General features: G+C 42.5%; 1 protein-coding gene across 4 annotated transcripts in view; it reads right to left on the reverse strand.

Moving 5' to 3' along the window:
* ATP9B (ATPase phospholipid transporting 9B (putative)) overlaps positions 1-18,248 on the reverse strand; it is a 250,338-nt gene that overhangs the window by 147,769 nt on the left and 84,321 nt on the right. For all 4 annotated transcript variants that reach the window (XM_044921226.1, XM_044921227.1, XM_021686168.1 and 1 more), the window contains one exon: positions 723-803. In XM_044921226.1, the coding sequence (XP_044777161.1) occupies positions 723-803 (81 nt within the window). The remainder of the gene's footprint in view (positions 1-722; positions 804-18,248) is intronic.

The raw sequence follows: 18,248 nt of genomic DNA on the forward strand, positions 1-18,248 counted from the left end.
CACCCAGGCGCCCTTCTTTTTTTTTTTTTTTAAGATTTTATTTACTTATTTGACAGGGAGAGACACAGCGAGAGAGGGAACACAAGCAGGGGGAGTGGGAGAGGGGGAAGCAGGCTTCCCGCGGAGTAGGGAGCCTGACGTGGGGCTCGATCCCAGGACCCCAGGATGATGACCTGAGCCAAAGGCAGATGCTCAACCGACTGAGCCACCCGGGTGCCCCCCAAAACCCCTTAAGTATTATAAAGCATTTATAATATCAGCTGTTAAAATCTAAAGTTACTGAGTCCTCCAAATCTGATCGGGGAGTCATCGGGGAGAAGGGACTTCAAGTCCCATGATCGTGCGGAGAATCAGATGAAGCACACACGTGTACATGAGCAGAGGCACAGCCATCCCGTCATTACGAACCAGGAAACACTGTGGACACCACAGTGTATTAAATCCTATCCAAACTCACACTGAACTAGTGAAAGTACTCCATCTTACTGACTCCTAGTATTTTCAGGGACAAGGACCTTCTCCAGGGTGAATATGCTAAACAAAAACACTGTACTGAGTGTATCCCACAGAGACTGTGGGAAAATTTAAGAACCTGAAACATTCTCTAGGCTTTCCCTTTTCCGTTCAAAGTTTCTGTTTTCATTTATTCAAATTTAAGGTTTGCTGTTTTTAACTTATATACACAATGAATATATTTGTATTTAACAAAAGATTTAACTTACCCTGGTAAATGTGCCTTCAAAACTATGAATATCCAGTTGTGGCTTCTGAGCATAAACATAAGCACTGATTGAAAAAAGGTCCTGGAATACAGAATATCTGAATTAATTACATTATAATTAGACAAAATTACTTGGAAATTTTTCAATCACCAACTAATATTTTTCATATGTTATTTACCAAAAGTGATGGTTGGCTTTCCTATATTTTGTGTGCCAACACTATGTTAGGATGGAGGAGAACTAAGGGAAGTAATTTTTAAGCTCAACAGAGGTGTGGCAATTTCTCTTGGTTCTAACAGACTGCTGCTTAACAATAGGTGCACCTGGGAGCTGCTCAAAAGCTCCATGTTGCCTGGGGCTGTCCCAGATTCCAAGTTTAAAGGTGGAAATACACTTCGTGGAGTTCTGCCATACTGTGTATGAGTATTCAGAAGTTACATGGGTACCCAAGAATTTAGTGGGATTTAAGTAATCCTCACAATTCTGCATAAGTTCTATAAAACAATTAGCAAATTCCTAAATTTACTTCCATGTTTTTCTTCTAACAGCTACTGCATTTGCCATAAACAACTGACTTCCTTGAAGCTCTAAAACATACTGCATTTCTCCCATGATCTATATTTATAAAATTGTATGGGAAGGCTTTAACTATTCACACATCACAGCAACTTTCCCAGAACTAGCTTTGAAGTAGAAGAAAAGTGGTTTAGGTTACCCTACTTACGGGCAACAGGTAAATGCTTAAACAGTAAGTATCCAGACATGACACTGAAGCACCTTATTTTAAGACAATTTATAAAAGTACATCTGCTGATTTAGAAATTTTAGTTTTTAAAACTCTATATAATTTTATTAAAATAATGTTATAATAGGTGAAAATGTATTGATAACAAATTTTACTTTTTTAATGGTGCATGATTATTTTTACCAGGAGATCACAAAGAATTTATAATACCGAAAAGTTTCTTGCCTGTATGGACTTTAACCACAACACCCACACGGGATTCTGACTGTACTGCCTACTAGACAGCCCACGGGCAAGTGACTTCCCATGTCTTCTGTGTGGTGATCCCACATGTCCCAGCGTGACCAGCGTGTAACTGACATTTGGAGACAAAACTCCAAAGCACACAGGTAGGAAGCATACCTGAGTTCACACAGGGAGGATGCAAATGATCATGTGGATGTAGAGTGACCTACTAAATTTGTTATAATCTAAATATGCTCCCGTATTTTTCAAACTGATTCATGTGGACACAAATAATATTCTAAGTGGGTGAGTTACACCCATGAATGGAGATTATACTGGAGCCTTTCAAAGTAAACTATTGGAAGTCTTTTAGTTCTTGGTATTTCAGTTGTTTTTAAAAAACATATTCTTAATTGGCTATCAGAAAGCTGGACAAGTACAATGCTATACAGGAAGTTTAAGAAATCTGTCCTTATTACAGGCCTGAAATTTAAACAAGACCCACATCAGCGAGGAGATAAAGAACCCCAGCCCGCTGTGTCCCCATGCTCCTCGCCAGGGCTGCTGCCTGCCTGCCCTCAGGACCCTGAAGCCACAGTGCCCTGGCCCATGTGCTGCCCGCATTTCCAGTCTGTCTGCTGCCCTCTGAAGGAAGACTAGGATTCCTTTTCCGTTTCATTAGTAATCTACACATTAACAACGGGCATCACGTACACCTGAAGATAACTGAAGGCGCTCAACTGGAAAGTGAAAAGAGACTTCTAAGTTTAAGGTAAATTCTGTAATACAAATGCAGGTTTGATACAACAATCTAGTGACTACTGAAAAAAACTAATGGAAAAAGAGAAAACTAGCCACTCACACAAGAACTCGTCAGACTCAAGCTCACTGCACAGCAAGGTAAAAGCTGTGGATGGACGGCCAAGCTGATGTCTGAACAGGGTGGGCTTCCCAATGTGTCCTGAGAAACAGGCGCCCCTCCCCCCATCTCCACCGTCCCCTCAAGCCCTCCTTGGAGCAGGGCTGATGCTGCGTCTTCGCACAGCTCTCACAGCATGGCCCGGAAGTCACATCATCTGGAACCCTGGACTCACAGACCCCAAATGCCTGCACTTGACTCTAAGCTGGACCCTATGTGGTCTGCCAGGGCTGTTTCAAGCATGGCACGATCAGCGCCAAGCTGAATGCAGGAACAGGCTCACAAACAGAGCTGGGACCTGCAACAGGTGCAAGAATTCACACCCCCTGGAGGGAAATTAACCATTAAAACAACCCAGATGCTGGCTGGGCCATCTGGTTTACCTGAGCTGCCCACAATCAAGGGCCCATGCTCTGATGGGCCATATGAAATAAAGATGCGACGGGTACCAACTTGTGACCCCTGCCCAAAGCTGCAAGAGGGAGGCCCATCCCATCCTGGTGACCCCTCCACAGTCCCATCTGTCTCGGGAGTGTCTGGGTGCTGTTAACTTGTAGTTGGCATTCCAGATCAGCTGCAGTTTGCAACAGTGGACCACGAGCCTGAACCCACTTCCCTCACCTCCCCCCTGTATGCACCTTAGAGTAAGGTAGTTTGATTAGTAAGTGCCGCTACCCCAGAAAGTACATGATCTCTTGTGGGCCATTCCCCAGATAAATGATGGGGACAAAAGCAGTGGTGGGGTATGTAAAGCCATTCTGAAATGGTTTGAAGATTCAGATTTCCTCTTGACCAATTCCTAAACATGACGTGTCTTCAGGATTAAGTTGTATAAAAATATTTTCCTGTATGGGGAACCTGGGTGGCTCAGTCTCTTAAGAGCCTGACTCTTGATTTCGGCTCAGGTCATGATCTCAGAGTCATGAGCCTGCTTAAGATTCTCTCTCCTTCTCCCTCTGCCCCCCTCCCACAACCCCCCCCACACACTTATCTCTCTTTCTCTAAAGAAAAAAATAATTTCATGTAAAAAATGCTTTGTGTTTTTTTTTTTTTTAAAGATTTATTTGAGAGAGAGCAAGAGAAAGAATGAGCGGGGGTGGGGGGAGAGGCAGAGAAAGAATCTCAAGAGGACTCACCGCCAAGCACGGAGCCCGACGTGGGGCTCGATCTCCTGACCCTGAGGTCCCTCAATCCCTCGATCTCATGACCTGAGCCAAAACCAAGAGTCGGACACTCAACCGAATGAGCCACCCAGGCGCCCCAAATGTTTTGTGCTTCTTGCATAAAACCCTTTCAGGTGAAAGTCTGGGAAGACAGCGTGAGACTCCTGGTGGCACAACACTGGGGAGGAAAAGAGGAAGGAGGGCACCTCTGCTTCTCACAACTGTCGGCAGGCTCTCCAGTCCAGCAGGAAACCCTCCTGCTGTCAGTGATTGGTATCTGAGATTCAAAGGGGCTGCCGGGCCTAAAGCACGTCTGGCAGCTGGGATTTCTCACTTGGACATGGTGGTAAAAGGTGAATGATACTGTTTTAATGGGCTCTGGCCAGGGCCTATAAAGGGCAGACCTGGCAGCAGGCGTGCAGACCGGTCTCACCCGGCTGGGTGAGGTCCCAGAACAACAATACTGCTAGCACTTCTCCTGTGAAGACGCCTTGGCCGAGGCAGTGGGCTGTGCAGAAATAGGAACGCAGACCTGAGAAAGGCCTGCTCACAAGCAAGGCTGGCCCTTGGGTGAGGTCTAGAGATGTGGATTTCAGGAGCGTTCCCACCATTCCCAGATAAGAAAGACTCACTGTGCCTGAACAATTTATTCAAGCAGCGTGGTTTATATCGAACATATGCTTCCTTCTGGGAGTCTGGCACCTTGGCATGTGCCAGACAGAGGAATGCCTCCATGAGTCAGTCTCTCCTGTGTTTCCTTGGTAGGCACCATCTCACTTGTGTTCTCGTAACGTGCTGCTGGGGGTGTACAGCGCATCCTGTGGGAGTCCACTGGGAGGCGCTCCGGAATCGTGCGCCTTGCTTCCTCCAGATTCACCCCAGGGCCTTTCACTCGGCTGTCTGTGCCCTGTGTCCTGTTGCTAGAATAAATCATGGTCATGAGGAAGACTATGTGCTGAGTCCTGGGGGGGGGGTCCTCCTAGGTAATCATTAAAACTGGGGGTGGTCTTGAAGGTCCCCCAAAACAGAGAGTTTACCATTTTTATAGTTCTCGTTTTCATTTTTTGTTATCTGTTTTATTTTGGTTTTGCCTCAGAACAAATGTTTTAGCGTGGCTTCCACACTTAGAAAAATCACAGACTTGAAGGCATGAAGACCCAGAGGCCAAAGATGGGGGTAACCGCAGCAGCTGAGAAGCGACAGGGGACGTGGAGACCTGAGGTGGGAGAGTGCCTCGGAGGGGCCCAACTCTGGCATCCTCTCACCCCGACCCCACATGCCCCACATGCGGGGTGGCTTTCTAGCAGTCCAGCTGAAAGAAGTGAACAAAGACCCCAACTGCAGGGAAGACAGAGCTCAGAGTTCGACTTCAGCCCAGTGAACTACCAAGTAGAACAAAACCAAATTCAAAAAACAGTACTCTTCAGAAGAACATAAGCCAATCCAGAGTGTCTATAATGTATCATTAGAAATGCTGAAGACACCATCCAAACTTCTAGATGTATGAAGACATAAGAACACAAGATCCATATTCAGGAAAGAATTCAATCAATAAAGGCTAATTCTGAGATGACCAGGTATCAGAATTAAGAGATGAGAATTTCAAAGCAGTTTCAACATCTCAAAGAATTAAAGGAAAATATTCTCCTAAAGAATAAACAATGGGAAACCACAGTACAGAAAAAAATATATATTTAAGGAAAAAGAACAAAATGGAAATTCTAGAATTAAAAAAATACAATATCTGAAGTAAACTTATTAGATGAACTTAACAGGAGATTGGAGATGAAAGAACAGTCAGTGAACTTGAAGAAAGATCAAGAGATAATGAATCTGAAGACACAAAGAAAAAAGATTTAGGAAAGGATATGGTTGCAGTACCACTAACAGGGTATCAAGAGATCTAACATGCTTACAACTGGGTTCCTGGAAGGAGTGGAAAAAGAATGGGGAAGGAAAACTATTTGAAGAAATAATGACTAAAAATATGCAAAATATGTTGACAGCCCAGACAGATGCATGAAGCCTAGAAAACCCCTAGACAGATAAATAAAATTTAAAAAAAAAAAGAAAGAAAGAAAGAAAAGAAAACCCAAAGTAACACTGCTAAAAAACCAAAGAGCAATCTCAAAAATACCCAGAGGAAATGACGTATTACACACAGGGAACAACTATCAAAACAACACTGATTTCTCATTAGAAGTAATGGAAGCAGGAGACAGTGGAACAAAACAGAGTGCTATGGGGGGGAACACATCTGTCATCCAAGAATTCAATATTCAGCAAAAACATCCTTCACAAAAACAAGTGAAATAAAGATATTTTCAGGTAAATGAGAATGAGAATTCACTATAAGCAGACATACACTACAAGAAATGTTAACAGAAATTCTTTAGGCTGAAGGGAAATGTTATCCAGTACAAACTCAGTCTTTAGGAAGGAACGGTGAGGAACAAAAATAATAAATCCTGTTTTTCCACTTAATTTTTCTTTAAAATACAGCTAAAACATTGGAACTGTTCAAATGCAGACATAGTGCATATAAACGTACATGCGTACAGAAAAGGCACAATACGTTTTCAGAATAAAGGACAGGGAGGGTAAATGGACCCATCCGATGACAAGGTTCTTACATTTTATGTCAAGTGACACAATTTTTTTTAACTTTTCACAGCACACTTTCAGTTAAATGCATATTATGATCTCTAGCAACTGCGAAAAGGTATAGCTAAAAGGCCAACAGATAAAGTAAAACAGAATTCTAAATACATTCAACTAACGTAAAACTGCGAAAGCAATGTCTGAGACACTGGAGCTGTGGGCCGCAGTGGAGGAGACAGCCTGTGAGGGAGGGTCAGGAAGAGAGAGGGCAGGGGGTGGTCTTGCTGCCAAGGTCTCTAAACAGCAGTGTTAGGCCAAAGCGGTGGAAGATTTATCCTTCAACAGAAGAAGGAACCATTCTTCATCATAATAATAGGTCAAAGGGAGGAAAAATAAATACCAATATGCATAGCACTGGTTCATGTATTGGTGGGAAATAGAAGGAATTTCCACTTGCTATAATCCCCTTCCTCTGTAAGGCAAGCTCATGCGAGGAGGATCACACACCTGCCCTTCTCTCTTCACATGATCTTACCTTGCAGAGGAAAGGGATTAAGGGCAGGTGTATGAGGAGCCACAGGAGAGCTGAGAAGACTGAAAACACTGGCCACTGGTGATAGGACCACAGGTGGCCAGAGACACGTAACAAGGGCTACAGACTATCTCATCTGTGGTGATGGTTTCAGAGGTGTGCTGAAGTGTACAGCTTAATTATGTGCAATTCACTGTCTCCCAACTTTACCTCAACACAAGTGAAAACACACACATAAAGTGATTACAGGTAGTATTAAGGACCGAGCTAGAAATGGTAGTCATCCTTGCATGCTTCCCATCTCTGGCCTACGTTCTCAGAGTTGCAGAACAATCCATCTTCCAGTCCTATTTACGTGTTTTTATTTCAGCAATCATGTCTTTCTAAGAGGTCTACTTTCCACGTGATCTTTTTTCATAGCTTCTGTTTGGACTGTAATATCCCCTCAGATTTCTTTCTTTTTTTTTTTTTTTTTAGATTTTTTTTTTTTTTTTTTTTTTAAGATTTTATTTATTTATTTGAGAGAGAGAATGAGAGACAGAGAGCATGAGAGGGAAGAGGGTCAGAGGGAGCAGCAGACTCCCCGCTGAGCAGGGAGCCCGATGTGGAACTCGATCCCAGCACTCCAGGATCATGACCTGAGCCGAAGGCAGTCGCTTAACCAACTGAGCCACCCAGGCGCCCCAGATTTCTTAAAATGTATTAGAGATTTGTATTTATTCTCTTCTATTCCTGGAAACCCCAGTTTATCTAGCCTTGTCTGATCTCCTCTGTTCGTGGGAGCCTCGAATGGTGGGCTGTACATCATGCTCTATCACTTAAAAAAAAAATTCTTTCACAGAAAACAAGCAACAGCCTAAAAATGATACAGCTTCCTTCATTTCTAGAAAACATGTATTTCGCGGTTTACATTTCATTTATTTCCTGAACATTATTCAGGAAATTATTCGCGCTATGGCTATGGATCTTTTGAAATAAATCAGCAAGTCATGATTTATCGTGACCTCATTGTTGTTAATAAATTTGCCTGATCACAAAAGCCAGAGACACGTTTCCCGAATAACTACGGGTGCTGGAGAAGCATGCCTTCTAGTGGGGAGCACACAAATCTTCAAGTGGCTTAGACTTACTGGAAGAACAAGTGTGAAAGATCTGATTCTAATAAAAGTGGTAACCATAACAACCCCAGAGGGAGCATTCTGCTCTGAGGGCAGCAAAATCCTCCAGGAGAACTAACTGAAAAGTTTTAGTGTGCACCACCCAGGAGGAAGTACGAGAGGAAATCAAAGAAACTCACCAGAAAACAAAAGGAAGAAACGGTACAGCAGAGACATCCCACATCCCACCATCCTCCCCAGCTCCCGTTAACGACAGGACTCCCAGGCCTTCGATGGCGTATGGCCCCCGCTGCAGAACGCAGCCCTCCCTCCGCATTCTCGCCAGCCAGCTCTCGCCGCGTGGGGCGGAACATGACGAGACACGCTATGGCAGGAGGGGAGCAGTCACGTGGGACACAGCTGAGCATCACCTATCAATGAGGACACAGCTGCCTTCTCAGCCTCGGACCACCCACCTCTGGGCTGTCAAGTGAGGGGAAAAAACTTCTCTCCTAATTTGTGGTGCATCAGTTCAGGAAACAAAAACCACTCCAGATCTCAGGAGCAGAAAGGGATTTAATATGTGGAGTGAGGTCCTTCCAAAATCACAGGAAGGGATTAGACTCATGACTAAACCTGCAAAAATTACTCTCAGAATATGACCAAAATGGCCCTCTCCACGGGAAATACCCTTGAACTACTGGGTTCAAGACACACTCACTAAGTCTGACTCCAGGGCACTGAGGCCACTGACACACAGCACCTGCCACTTCTGCCCGTGACACTGAGGGCGGCCCCTGCCATCAGAGAACGCCAACAGGGCAGAAGGAGACCTCGTCCCCTTTCCTGCCCTAGAAATTCTTTGAGAATCTGACTTGGGAAAGCTCATTCACACACCTTCATCAGGGCCTGGAAAACACACACTGATGAACTGTCAATTTTCTAGAGAACAGAGATGCTACACTGGATAAAGCGTGAACACAGCAGCTCACCACAGCGGGTCTGCTATTGCAGTTTATAGAGTATACATTAACCAATTAAAAGTTATTTTCAAGTTAAGTCAAGCTGGTTTACACAAGAAAAAACACACTGTGTAGTAACTGTGGACTGAGGGAAATACAACGAGAATGTTTAATAAGCAGGCAAACGACTTCTGGGATAAGGCAGGTCTAAGAACCCTTCATCATTTAAATATTACCCTGTCGAAGTATTTTTCAAAAAATGAAGCTCTCGCATAACAGACTACCTTTTGATACATGGAAATAAAGAGCAATTCTAGCAACAATCCTCATTTCTACATGCACATGAACATTCAGAGGAATGCATTTCATCTGGTGTATTAGACATCAAATGACTGAATAATGGCACAATAATGAGAATGTCATTCGAGGCTTTTCACGATAATTTAAAAATCATTCTGAAGTTTTCAATAATGTAGGAAAGCCTCTGCTATTAGGTCAAGGGCAACATTTGTTCGCATTACTTAAAGGTCATTAAAATACATCCTTAATCATAACATGTGGTTCATTACAAATAAAATTGCCTTTCGTTCAATAAAACTAATTAAATGTAAATGGTATTGTTTACTGCTATATGGATCTTTTGAAATAAATCAGCAAGTCATGATTTATCGTGACCTCATTGTTGTTAATAAATTTGCCTGATCACAAAAGCCAGAGACACGTTTCCCGAATAACTACGGGTGCTGGAGAAGCATGCCTTCTAGCCGCCCGTGTGGCAACGAGAAGCCGAGCCTGCCGTCACAGGGTCTGCAGCACAGTTATCATCAAATGGCTTTTTCCAACTTTAACGGATCACATCACGAGATCAGGGAATGCAACAAAATCGGAGAGGGTATTCTTGGTGGTATCCTCGGTTCTTTAAGAAAAGGTCTAAGGTTTGCAGGTTTACTCCTTGGTGTCAGAATGCTCAACTGATGATGCGACAAACAAGGAAGGACACCAAATATCCCCAAATCCATTACATCAGAGGCAGAGAAGTCAAAGTGAGTGACAGTTAGGGGAAGAGTAAGCTATTAAGTGAAAAACCAAATTGCTGTGCCTGAATCCATAATGAAATTGGAGCTTTTTTCCCTATGAAATCTATCCATATGTGCCAAATTATATGAAGCTACAAAACTTAAATTGATTAATGAACCAGAAATTCAGTTAAACTTCCTTTTTTCTAGGATATACTGCTTTTTGGTTTTACGGTCATATCAAAACTTAAAATGTTTTCATTTACTAGTTACTTTACCTAAATGCTTACTCAAACTCTCTATCAAAGTATATCAACCATAAAATTTAAAAATTAGCATTACATGAGTTGTATACTATAACTCTGTAACTGTTTTTTGAAATTTATACACATCTGTCACTAATAAAAATGAAGAAAAGATCCTGTGGGTCATGGCCAATAGGACACTCAAAGGTACAGATGGTAACAGAGTGGGGGTTTTAAATACTCTTCTAGGACCTAACTTACATGCAATAAAAGGATACAGTTGTGGGCGCCTGGGTGGCTCAGTCGGTTAAGTGACTGCCTTCGGCTCAGGTCATGATCCCGGAGTCCTGGGATCGAGCCCCGCATCGGGCTCCCGGCTCAGAGGGGAGCCTGCTTCTCCCTCAGACCCTATCCCCTCTCATGCTGTTTCTCTCTCTCTCTCTCTAATAAATAAATAAATAAAACCTTTTAAAAAAAAGGATACAGGGCGCCTGGGTGGCTCAGTTGGTTAAGCGACTGCCTTCGGCTCAGGTCATGATCCTGGAGTCCCTGGATCGAGTCCCGCATCGGGCTCCCTGCTCGGCGGGGAGTCTGCTTCTCCCTCAGACCCTCCCCCCTCTCATGTGCTCTCTTTCTCATTCTCTCTCTCAAATAAATAAATAAAATCTTTAAAAAAAAATAAAATAAAAAAATAAAAATAAATTTAAAAAATTTAAAAAAAGGATACAATTGTGTGCGCCTGCACACCCATACCTGTCTATGACATCAGCACCACCAAACTGTGGGACACTGTCACCCCTCCTCTGCAGGATGTTCCACCCCTGGCCTCCATCGCAGGGTGGATGCGCTTTCCCAGAGTTCTGCATTACCACCGTCACCTCAAGTACCCTTACTGGTTTGTGAGCTTGGGATTTTCTTTCAGACACATTCTTTCCAATACAGTGTTTTAACCTTGCACTTCCCTTTCTACCACTCTTAGCAAATTAAAGCTACTACAAATGGTTATCTAGTGCACGCACTTCCAACTGTCCACGCCACTGACTGGAATTCCTGCAAAGGAGACTCAGGGTGGGGCCCCCATCTGTGCATACAGCAAACAGAAATCTTTCCCAGTCCGCTATGATTCATCATCCTTATCTCCCCCACCCCTCTAAATCCTGGAGGGTTTACTGAGAATGTACGCCAGAAAAAGAAAAACAGGACACAAAGGAGAAACACACAACTGAGAAATAGTAGCACCAACCCCGAGTCGGCTCAAATCACATCAGGAAGCCAATAGGCTGCAAGAGCGTCTCGTGATAAACACGAATCCATTTTCACAAATAGTATGAGAATTGTAAGCTAGATGTCCTAAGTAATACAGCGACAGCACAGCTTGATTTTGCCACAGGAAGAAAAGCAGACAAAAGCAGGCAGTCTGAGTGAGTCTCGGGAAGAGCTGAGAAAGGGGGGGCCGGAGGGTGAATTCGCGGGCTCCAGCACCATCAGGCCTGTGTCACACGATGGGACACAAAAGAACCAACTCAACACTCACTCTTCCAACAGTCCTGCAGCCGCACAGATGTAGTGACGTCATGAACCTTCCTTCTCCGGGACTCCATGTGCAAGGGACGCTTTAGTAACTATAACACCATAAAGACTAATGACCAGCCTCTCATTTCCTACTGACAAACCACTTAAAGTGGTTAAAACGATAGTATTGGTAGGGGAACAGCCGTCTGATCACAACGAAAAACCCATAAGCATAAAGGAAAACAAATAATTACCTAAATAAAATTTAAAATATTTACCTGGCAGAAGATATTCTAAGGCAAGAAGTTCAGAAGCAACACACACCTGGCAAACGTAGGGAGAGACAGGCGCACTCACGCACTGATGCTGACAGTTTGCAACGGTGAGACCAACTGAGGGCGATTTTAAATTTTTGCTAAAATAGTGAGCTATTCAGTATGTGGTGGTGCGACTGGCTAACAGGTTGTTTTCTTAAGTTTGATTTCCCACTCACAGCTTGACTCAAAATAAATGCTACATGGATAGGAGATCTTACTGTAAAGCAGGGGTTGTTTTCAAAGTAATCATTTAAAATATAATCATGGAGTGGAAACATTCTAAACACAGGACCAAAGGCAGTAACCACTTGATTTTTACAAGTTGTTTTTCCTGAAACGCACCTAACCTTCAGCACACGCAGTTCACGGCGCACCCCAGGACACAGCTGTGCGAAGCACTGCCGCCACGGCAGCCAGGGTCCTGGGCCGCCACCAGCAGGCAGACTTCCACGGGACAAAAGAAACCATCAAAGGAAACACTCCGACGAGACTTAAAGAAACGGAGACTGATCCATGATGAACAAAGTGCACATAAAGACCTCTGAAAACACACAACAGGAAAACAGGCAGACACCACAAACAGAAACTTATGAAACTAAAATACAAGAAACAGATTTTCTTAGGTAAGAGGTGTCTTCAACCTCACTAAAAAAGTGTCAGTATAAACACACGTCATAGTCACCGCATGGGGAAGATGGGCAGGCCACCAGGAGATGCACATGCTGAGGCAGTGTTCTGGCAAAAGAATCGAAACCCTTCAACTGCGTCTATCTTCGGATTTCTAACACCATCTATAAAACGTCAAAACTGTGAATGTTCATATTCACTAACAAATACCAGGCTGGTTACTGAAGTTATAATTTGTCAAGTACTAGGCAGCATACTGTTGAACAGTTAAAAAGTATGTACAGTATCATCCAGCCATGCAGGTGCGTGGTGGAGGGAAGGGTGGAGAAGGGGCACCGCCAGGAACAATTGTTACCCAAATGTGAATGGCAGCCAACGTTAACAAGTAAAATTATCTTTTTTATGATATCTATATTATTTTCAATGATATTACCATTATAAGCAGGAAAAAATTAATCTCCATTTCTTTTTTGCAAGAATGAGTCCTAAGACAAAGGACTGGTGAGCTTGAAACACAGTGGAAGTGAGGCAGGAGGATGGCCGGCACACGAGTGTGCTCCAGGGCCCGTATCCTCCTGGCAGGGATGTCCCTATGACAACCAGGTCCACAAAAAACAAAGACCCAGTAATTTGGTGTTTGAAATTATTATGCTTGATGAGCCACCTTTTAATTATAATTTGAAATGCCACATACATTGGTTAGTCCACAAGACACTGGTATTTCTCATTAAATATTAATCAAAGGCTTCTATAAGCTATGTTGTTGTGCCTGGTATAAGACTTGCCCTTCCACCAAAAACACTGGGGAATTGGACACAATACGTGAAACAGCTGTTTTCAGACATGGACACAGTGCTTCTGAGAGCATCACAGGCCTGTGACGCCTGGGAGAAGACAACACAGATAGGGGCCCGTGGGAGGTCAGCTTCCTGCAGAAGTGGATTTCCCATACCACCGGGTGAGGGGGAAGCCAAGCCCCAAACGGCAGTCCTTCTCAATTTAGGGACAGAGATCAGGGCTCTGGGGAGCAGGACTCTGAAAGGGAAACAAAGGGGAAGGGACTACAGGCTACCGCACTGCGCTCACAAGTCTGTCTACTGACGCCGCCACATAGCTGCGTAGGAAACATGAGGTCTGGCCAGGACGAGTGCAACCAGAGAGCCCTACCCTGAACCAGCCTCAGAGATGACACAGAATGGGGGACAGGTCAGGCCCGAGCGGCCAGTTACAGGCACCTCTGAACAACCAAGCATTTCCAAGGTTGTGCCAGAAAGACCAAGCCCTTGTACTAGGATTACACCAGCATCACTAATAAAGGGGACTCTAGGCCCACCCCAATGAAGTTGAAGCACAAGCCTTGAAAAGATCAAGTTTATTCACAAGCTGCTAAACTAAGAAAATAAAATCAATGGTTTTGAAAAAAGAAAAAATATGCAACACTTAGAATATCCAGCATCCAATAAAATAATTACCAGACATGCAAAGCAGCAGGAAATTGTGACCTGTACAGGAGAATAATTAGAAACTTAAAAACTGGGAACCTAGGTGGTGCAGTCAGTTAAGCGTCTGACTCTTGGTTTCAGCTCAGGTCGTGATCTCAGGGTCTTGAGGTTGAGTCGCATGTTGGGCTCTGTGCGCGCAGCGGGGAGTCTGCTTGAGATTCTCTCTCTTCCTCTCCCTCTGCCCCTCCCCCTGCTCATGCATGCGCACTCTCTCTCAAATAAATAAATCTTAAAAAAAAAAAAAATTGAACCATATCAAGAAATAACAGAAACGATGGAATTAACAGATGAAGACTAAGTATTATAAAATGCTGAAAGACTTAAATGAAACTATGAACACATCAAGAAGGAAAGAAAGGTATTTAAACAGTAATGAAAATGAGAGAACCACATGGAACTTCCAGATATTAAAAATACAATATTTGGAATAAAAAATTTGCTGGATGACCTTAATAGAAGACTAGATACTTCAGAAGATAAAATCAGTGAATTAAAAGAGAGCAACAGACACTACCAAATCGAGTCACAGAAAGTAAAGAGCAAGGGACCTCAAGGACCTGTGGAAATGAGTGGTCTAACACACATGTCGCTGATGTCTCAGATGGAGGGGGTTGGGCAGAAAGGCATGAAAAATAAAGGCTAAAAGTTTCTGAAATGGGGGGAAAAAAAAAAAAAACAAGAACCTCCAGATCCGAGAAGCCCAACAAACCGTTCTAAGCAAGACAAATGAAGACACATACACCAATTCCTGAAAGAAGTCATCACAAAAAAAATCTTTAAAATGCCTATAGAAAGAGAGAGACAATAAAGAGGAGACAGCATATGCTGTAAGGCAAAACAGAGACAAGAAAAACTGTCAAACAAAAACTTGAAAAACCTCTTCCAAAAATGAAGGTGAAATAAAGACCTTTTTCAAGCAAAAACTTTCACAGTTAATCTAGCAGACTTCTCCTAGAACACATACTGAAAGAAGTTCTTTGATTTGAAGAAAAACTACATTGAAAGTTAGATCCACATTCAGGGAAGAGGACTCTGGAACTGTGTAAATGTACAGGAAAAGTGGAAAAGAGGGTTTTTATTTTTTTATTACCTTCTTAACACGTTCGACAACTTTTTTTTTTTTAAAGATTTATTTATTTATTTTTAGTGGGGGCGGGGCAGAGGGAGAGGAAGAGAGAATCTCAAGCAGACTCCACAATGAGCACAGAGCCCGACATGGGACTCAATCTCACGACCCTGAGATCATGACCTGAGCTGAAATCAAGAGTCCGATGCTTAACTGACTGAGCCACCCAGGTGCCCCACGTGTTTGACTGCTTTAAAGAAAAAATATATATATTCTATGTGTGGCTTATAACATGTAGAAGTAAAATATATGACACAGTAACACCAAAGATGAGAAGAAGAATGTGGAAGTCTAACTGCGCAAGTTTCTTAAATTATATACAAAATGGTATACTACCCTTTGGAGAAAGATAATACTAAGTTAGTAACACATATTGGAAACCACAGAACAACAACTGCAAAACAGAACTAATGGTTACAGCCAATAATAGTAATTAAACAAAAATCTTAAAATAATACCTGAAGATGGAAAAAAGGAACAAAGAGATAAGTAGAAAATAAACAGCAAGGTAACCGCCTTTAATTCAACCGTTATTAGTAATTATGGTAAATGTACTCATTAAAAATGCAACAACTGTCAGAATAAGTAAAAAAAGCAGTATCTCCTTGTGTTATGCTAACAAGAAACCCACTTCATATATGAAGAAACAGACACAGTAAACACAGAAGCATGGAAAAAGATGCAAACACCAATCAAAAGAAAGCTGGAATCACTATACTAACATCCAAGTAGATGTCACAACCAAGACCACCACCACAAATACTGAGCGAAGTTCAGTTCATCAACAGGCTATGAGAATTCTGAGTGTGCATGGACCCTAACGAGGTACACAGGACAACAACTGATAGAACCCAAAGGAGAAAGAGCGTATCTTAAAAGTCTTCTTTCATTAATTAAGAGAATAAATGGTAGAAAGTAAGTAAAAATACACAACATTTAAACAACAGTTTCCATCGACTTGACCTAATGAACACTGACAGGCTACCCACAGAACAGCAGAACACACTCTGTAAACAGGCTTGAGCACTGACCCACAGAAAGCATGAGCCGAGTCACAAGTCCCAACCTGTGACGTAAGACATGCCGTGGCCCATGAACGTAACAGAATTAAATAACAGCTAAGTTACAAAGGACGTCAGGAAAATCCCCCACCACATGGTAAGGAAGCAATGTTTCCAAGTAAAGGAAAGGTGAGAAGAAATCACAAAGGAACTAGAAAATATTTCAACAAAAACATAATGAAAATACAGTGTATAAAATTTATGTGATACAGGTTAAGTAATGCTTAGGTGAGTTACAGCTTTCAGGGCTTATAACAGAAAAGAACAAGGTAAAAAAATCAAGAGTCTCACTTCTGCTTTAAAAGTCAACAAAGAAAAGAAAAATGAACACAAACTAAGTTAGAAAGAAGGAAAGGAAACAAATGTCAGAACAGAGGACAGAAAATGAACGAACAATAAAGATTATCAAAGACACCAAAACAGGTTCTTTGAAATGACTAAGTCAATTAACCTCTCATGAGACTGTCCAAGAAAAAAAAAAGAGATATAAATTACCAGTATTGAAGATGCAAGAGGGGATCCTACAAAAACTAAAAAACAAGAACATAACGAATTTTATACCATAAAATTTGGCAACTTACATGAAAAATAAACTCTTTGAAAAACACAAATTTCCAATGAACAAAAAATCCGATTAACTCTTCTACTTCAGAAATTCAATTCACAATTAAACACTTTCCCACAAAGTAAACTTGTGACTCAGATAGTTTCAAGGGGAATACGTTCAATAGTAAAAAAAAAATTAATAAATAACACCAATCTTACACCAACTACTTCAACAAATACAGGAGGCAAAAAGACTTCCCGACTCATTTTATGAGGCCAGCACATCCCTAGGTAACAACCCAAATGCATTACAATAAAAACAAAACAGACAAATACAAACAAAAGCAACATAATCAATATTCCTCGTGAATATAGGCGCAAAAGTCCTTCCCAAAATATTAGCAAATCAAATACTGCAATATATGAACAAATGTTGATTGGGTTTACCCCAGGAATAGGAGATTGATACAATCAATCAGTCCATACAGATCATCCCATTAACAGATGACAAAGAAAAACCATACAATCATGTCAATAAACACAGAAGACCTTTTGAAAAATCCAATCCCCATTTATGATAAAGCCTCTCAGCAAACTAGGAATAGAAGGAATTTCCTCAACCTGTAAAAAGATCCTGCTGCTACCATCACGCATGATGTTAAAAGGTTACGTGCTCCCCAAGACTGGAAAGACCACCAGGATGAATGGTTTCACCACTTCTGTTCAACAACGCATTAGAGATCGCGGCCGGTGTGATACGCAAGCCGAAGAAAGAGAAGGCCGTCTTCGCACACTTGCATGGAAGAGCTATACTGTCTTCCTTGCCCACGACACGGTCATGTACAGAGAGCATTCTAGGGAATTACACAAAAGCCACTGAAAAGACATGAACAGACATTTCACCAAGGAGGATACACAGATGGTGAACAAGCACAAGAAACACGGTCCAGGGGGCTCCTGGGCAGCTCAGTCGGTGAAGCATGCGACTCTTGGCTTCGGCTCAGCTCATGATCTCAGGCTGTGGGACTGAGCCCCGTGCTGGGCTCTGCACTCAGCGTGGAGTCTGCTTCTGATTCTCTCTCCCTCCCCCTCCTGCTTGCTCTCTCTCAAATAAATAAAAATCTTAAAAACAAAAAACAAAAACTGTTCAGCCTTGCTAGCCATTATAGAAACACAAACTAAAATGAGGTATCACCACACACTTACCGAGACAACTAAAATTAAAAAATGACACCACCAAATATTAGCAAGGCTGTGGAGAGACTCGAGCACTCACGCACTGTTGGTGGCAGTGCTTCATGGTACAGCTGCTCTGGAAAGCACTTTGGCC

Source organism: Neomonachus schauinslandi, chromosome 14 (assembly GCF_002201575.2).
Source record: "Neomonachus schauinslandi chromosome 14, ASM220157v2, whole genome shotgun sequence".
Classification (NCBI taxonomy): domain Eukaryota; kingdom Metazoa; phylum Chordata; class Mammalia; order Carnivora; family Phocidae; genus Neomonachus; species Neomonachus schauinslandi.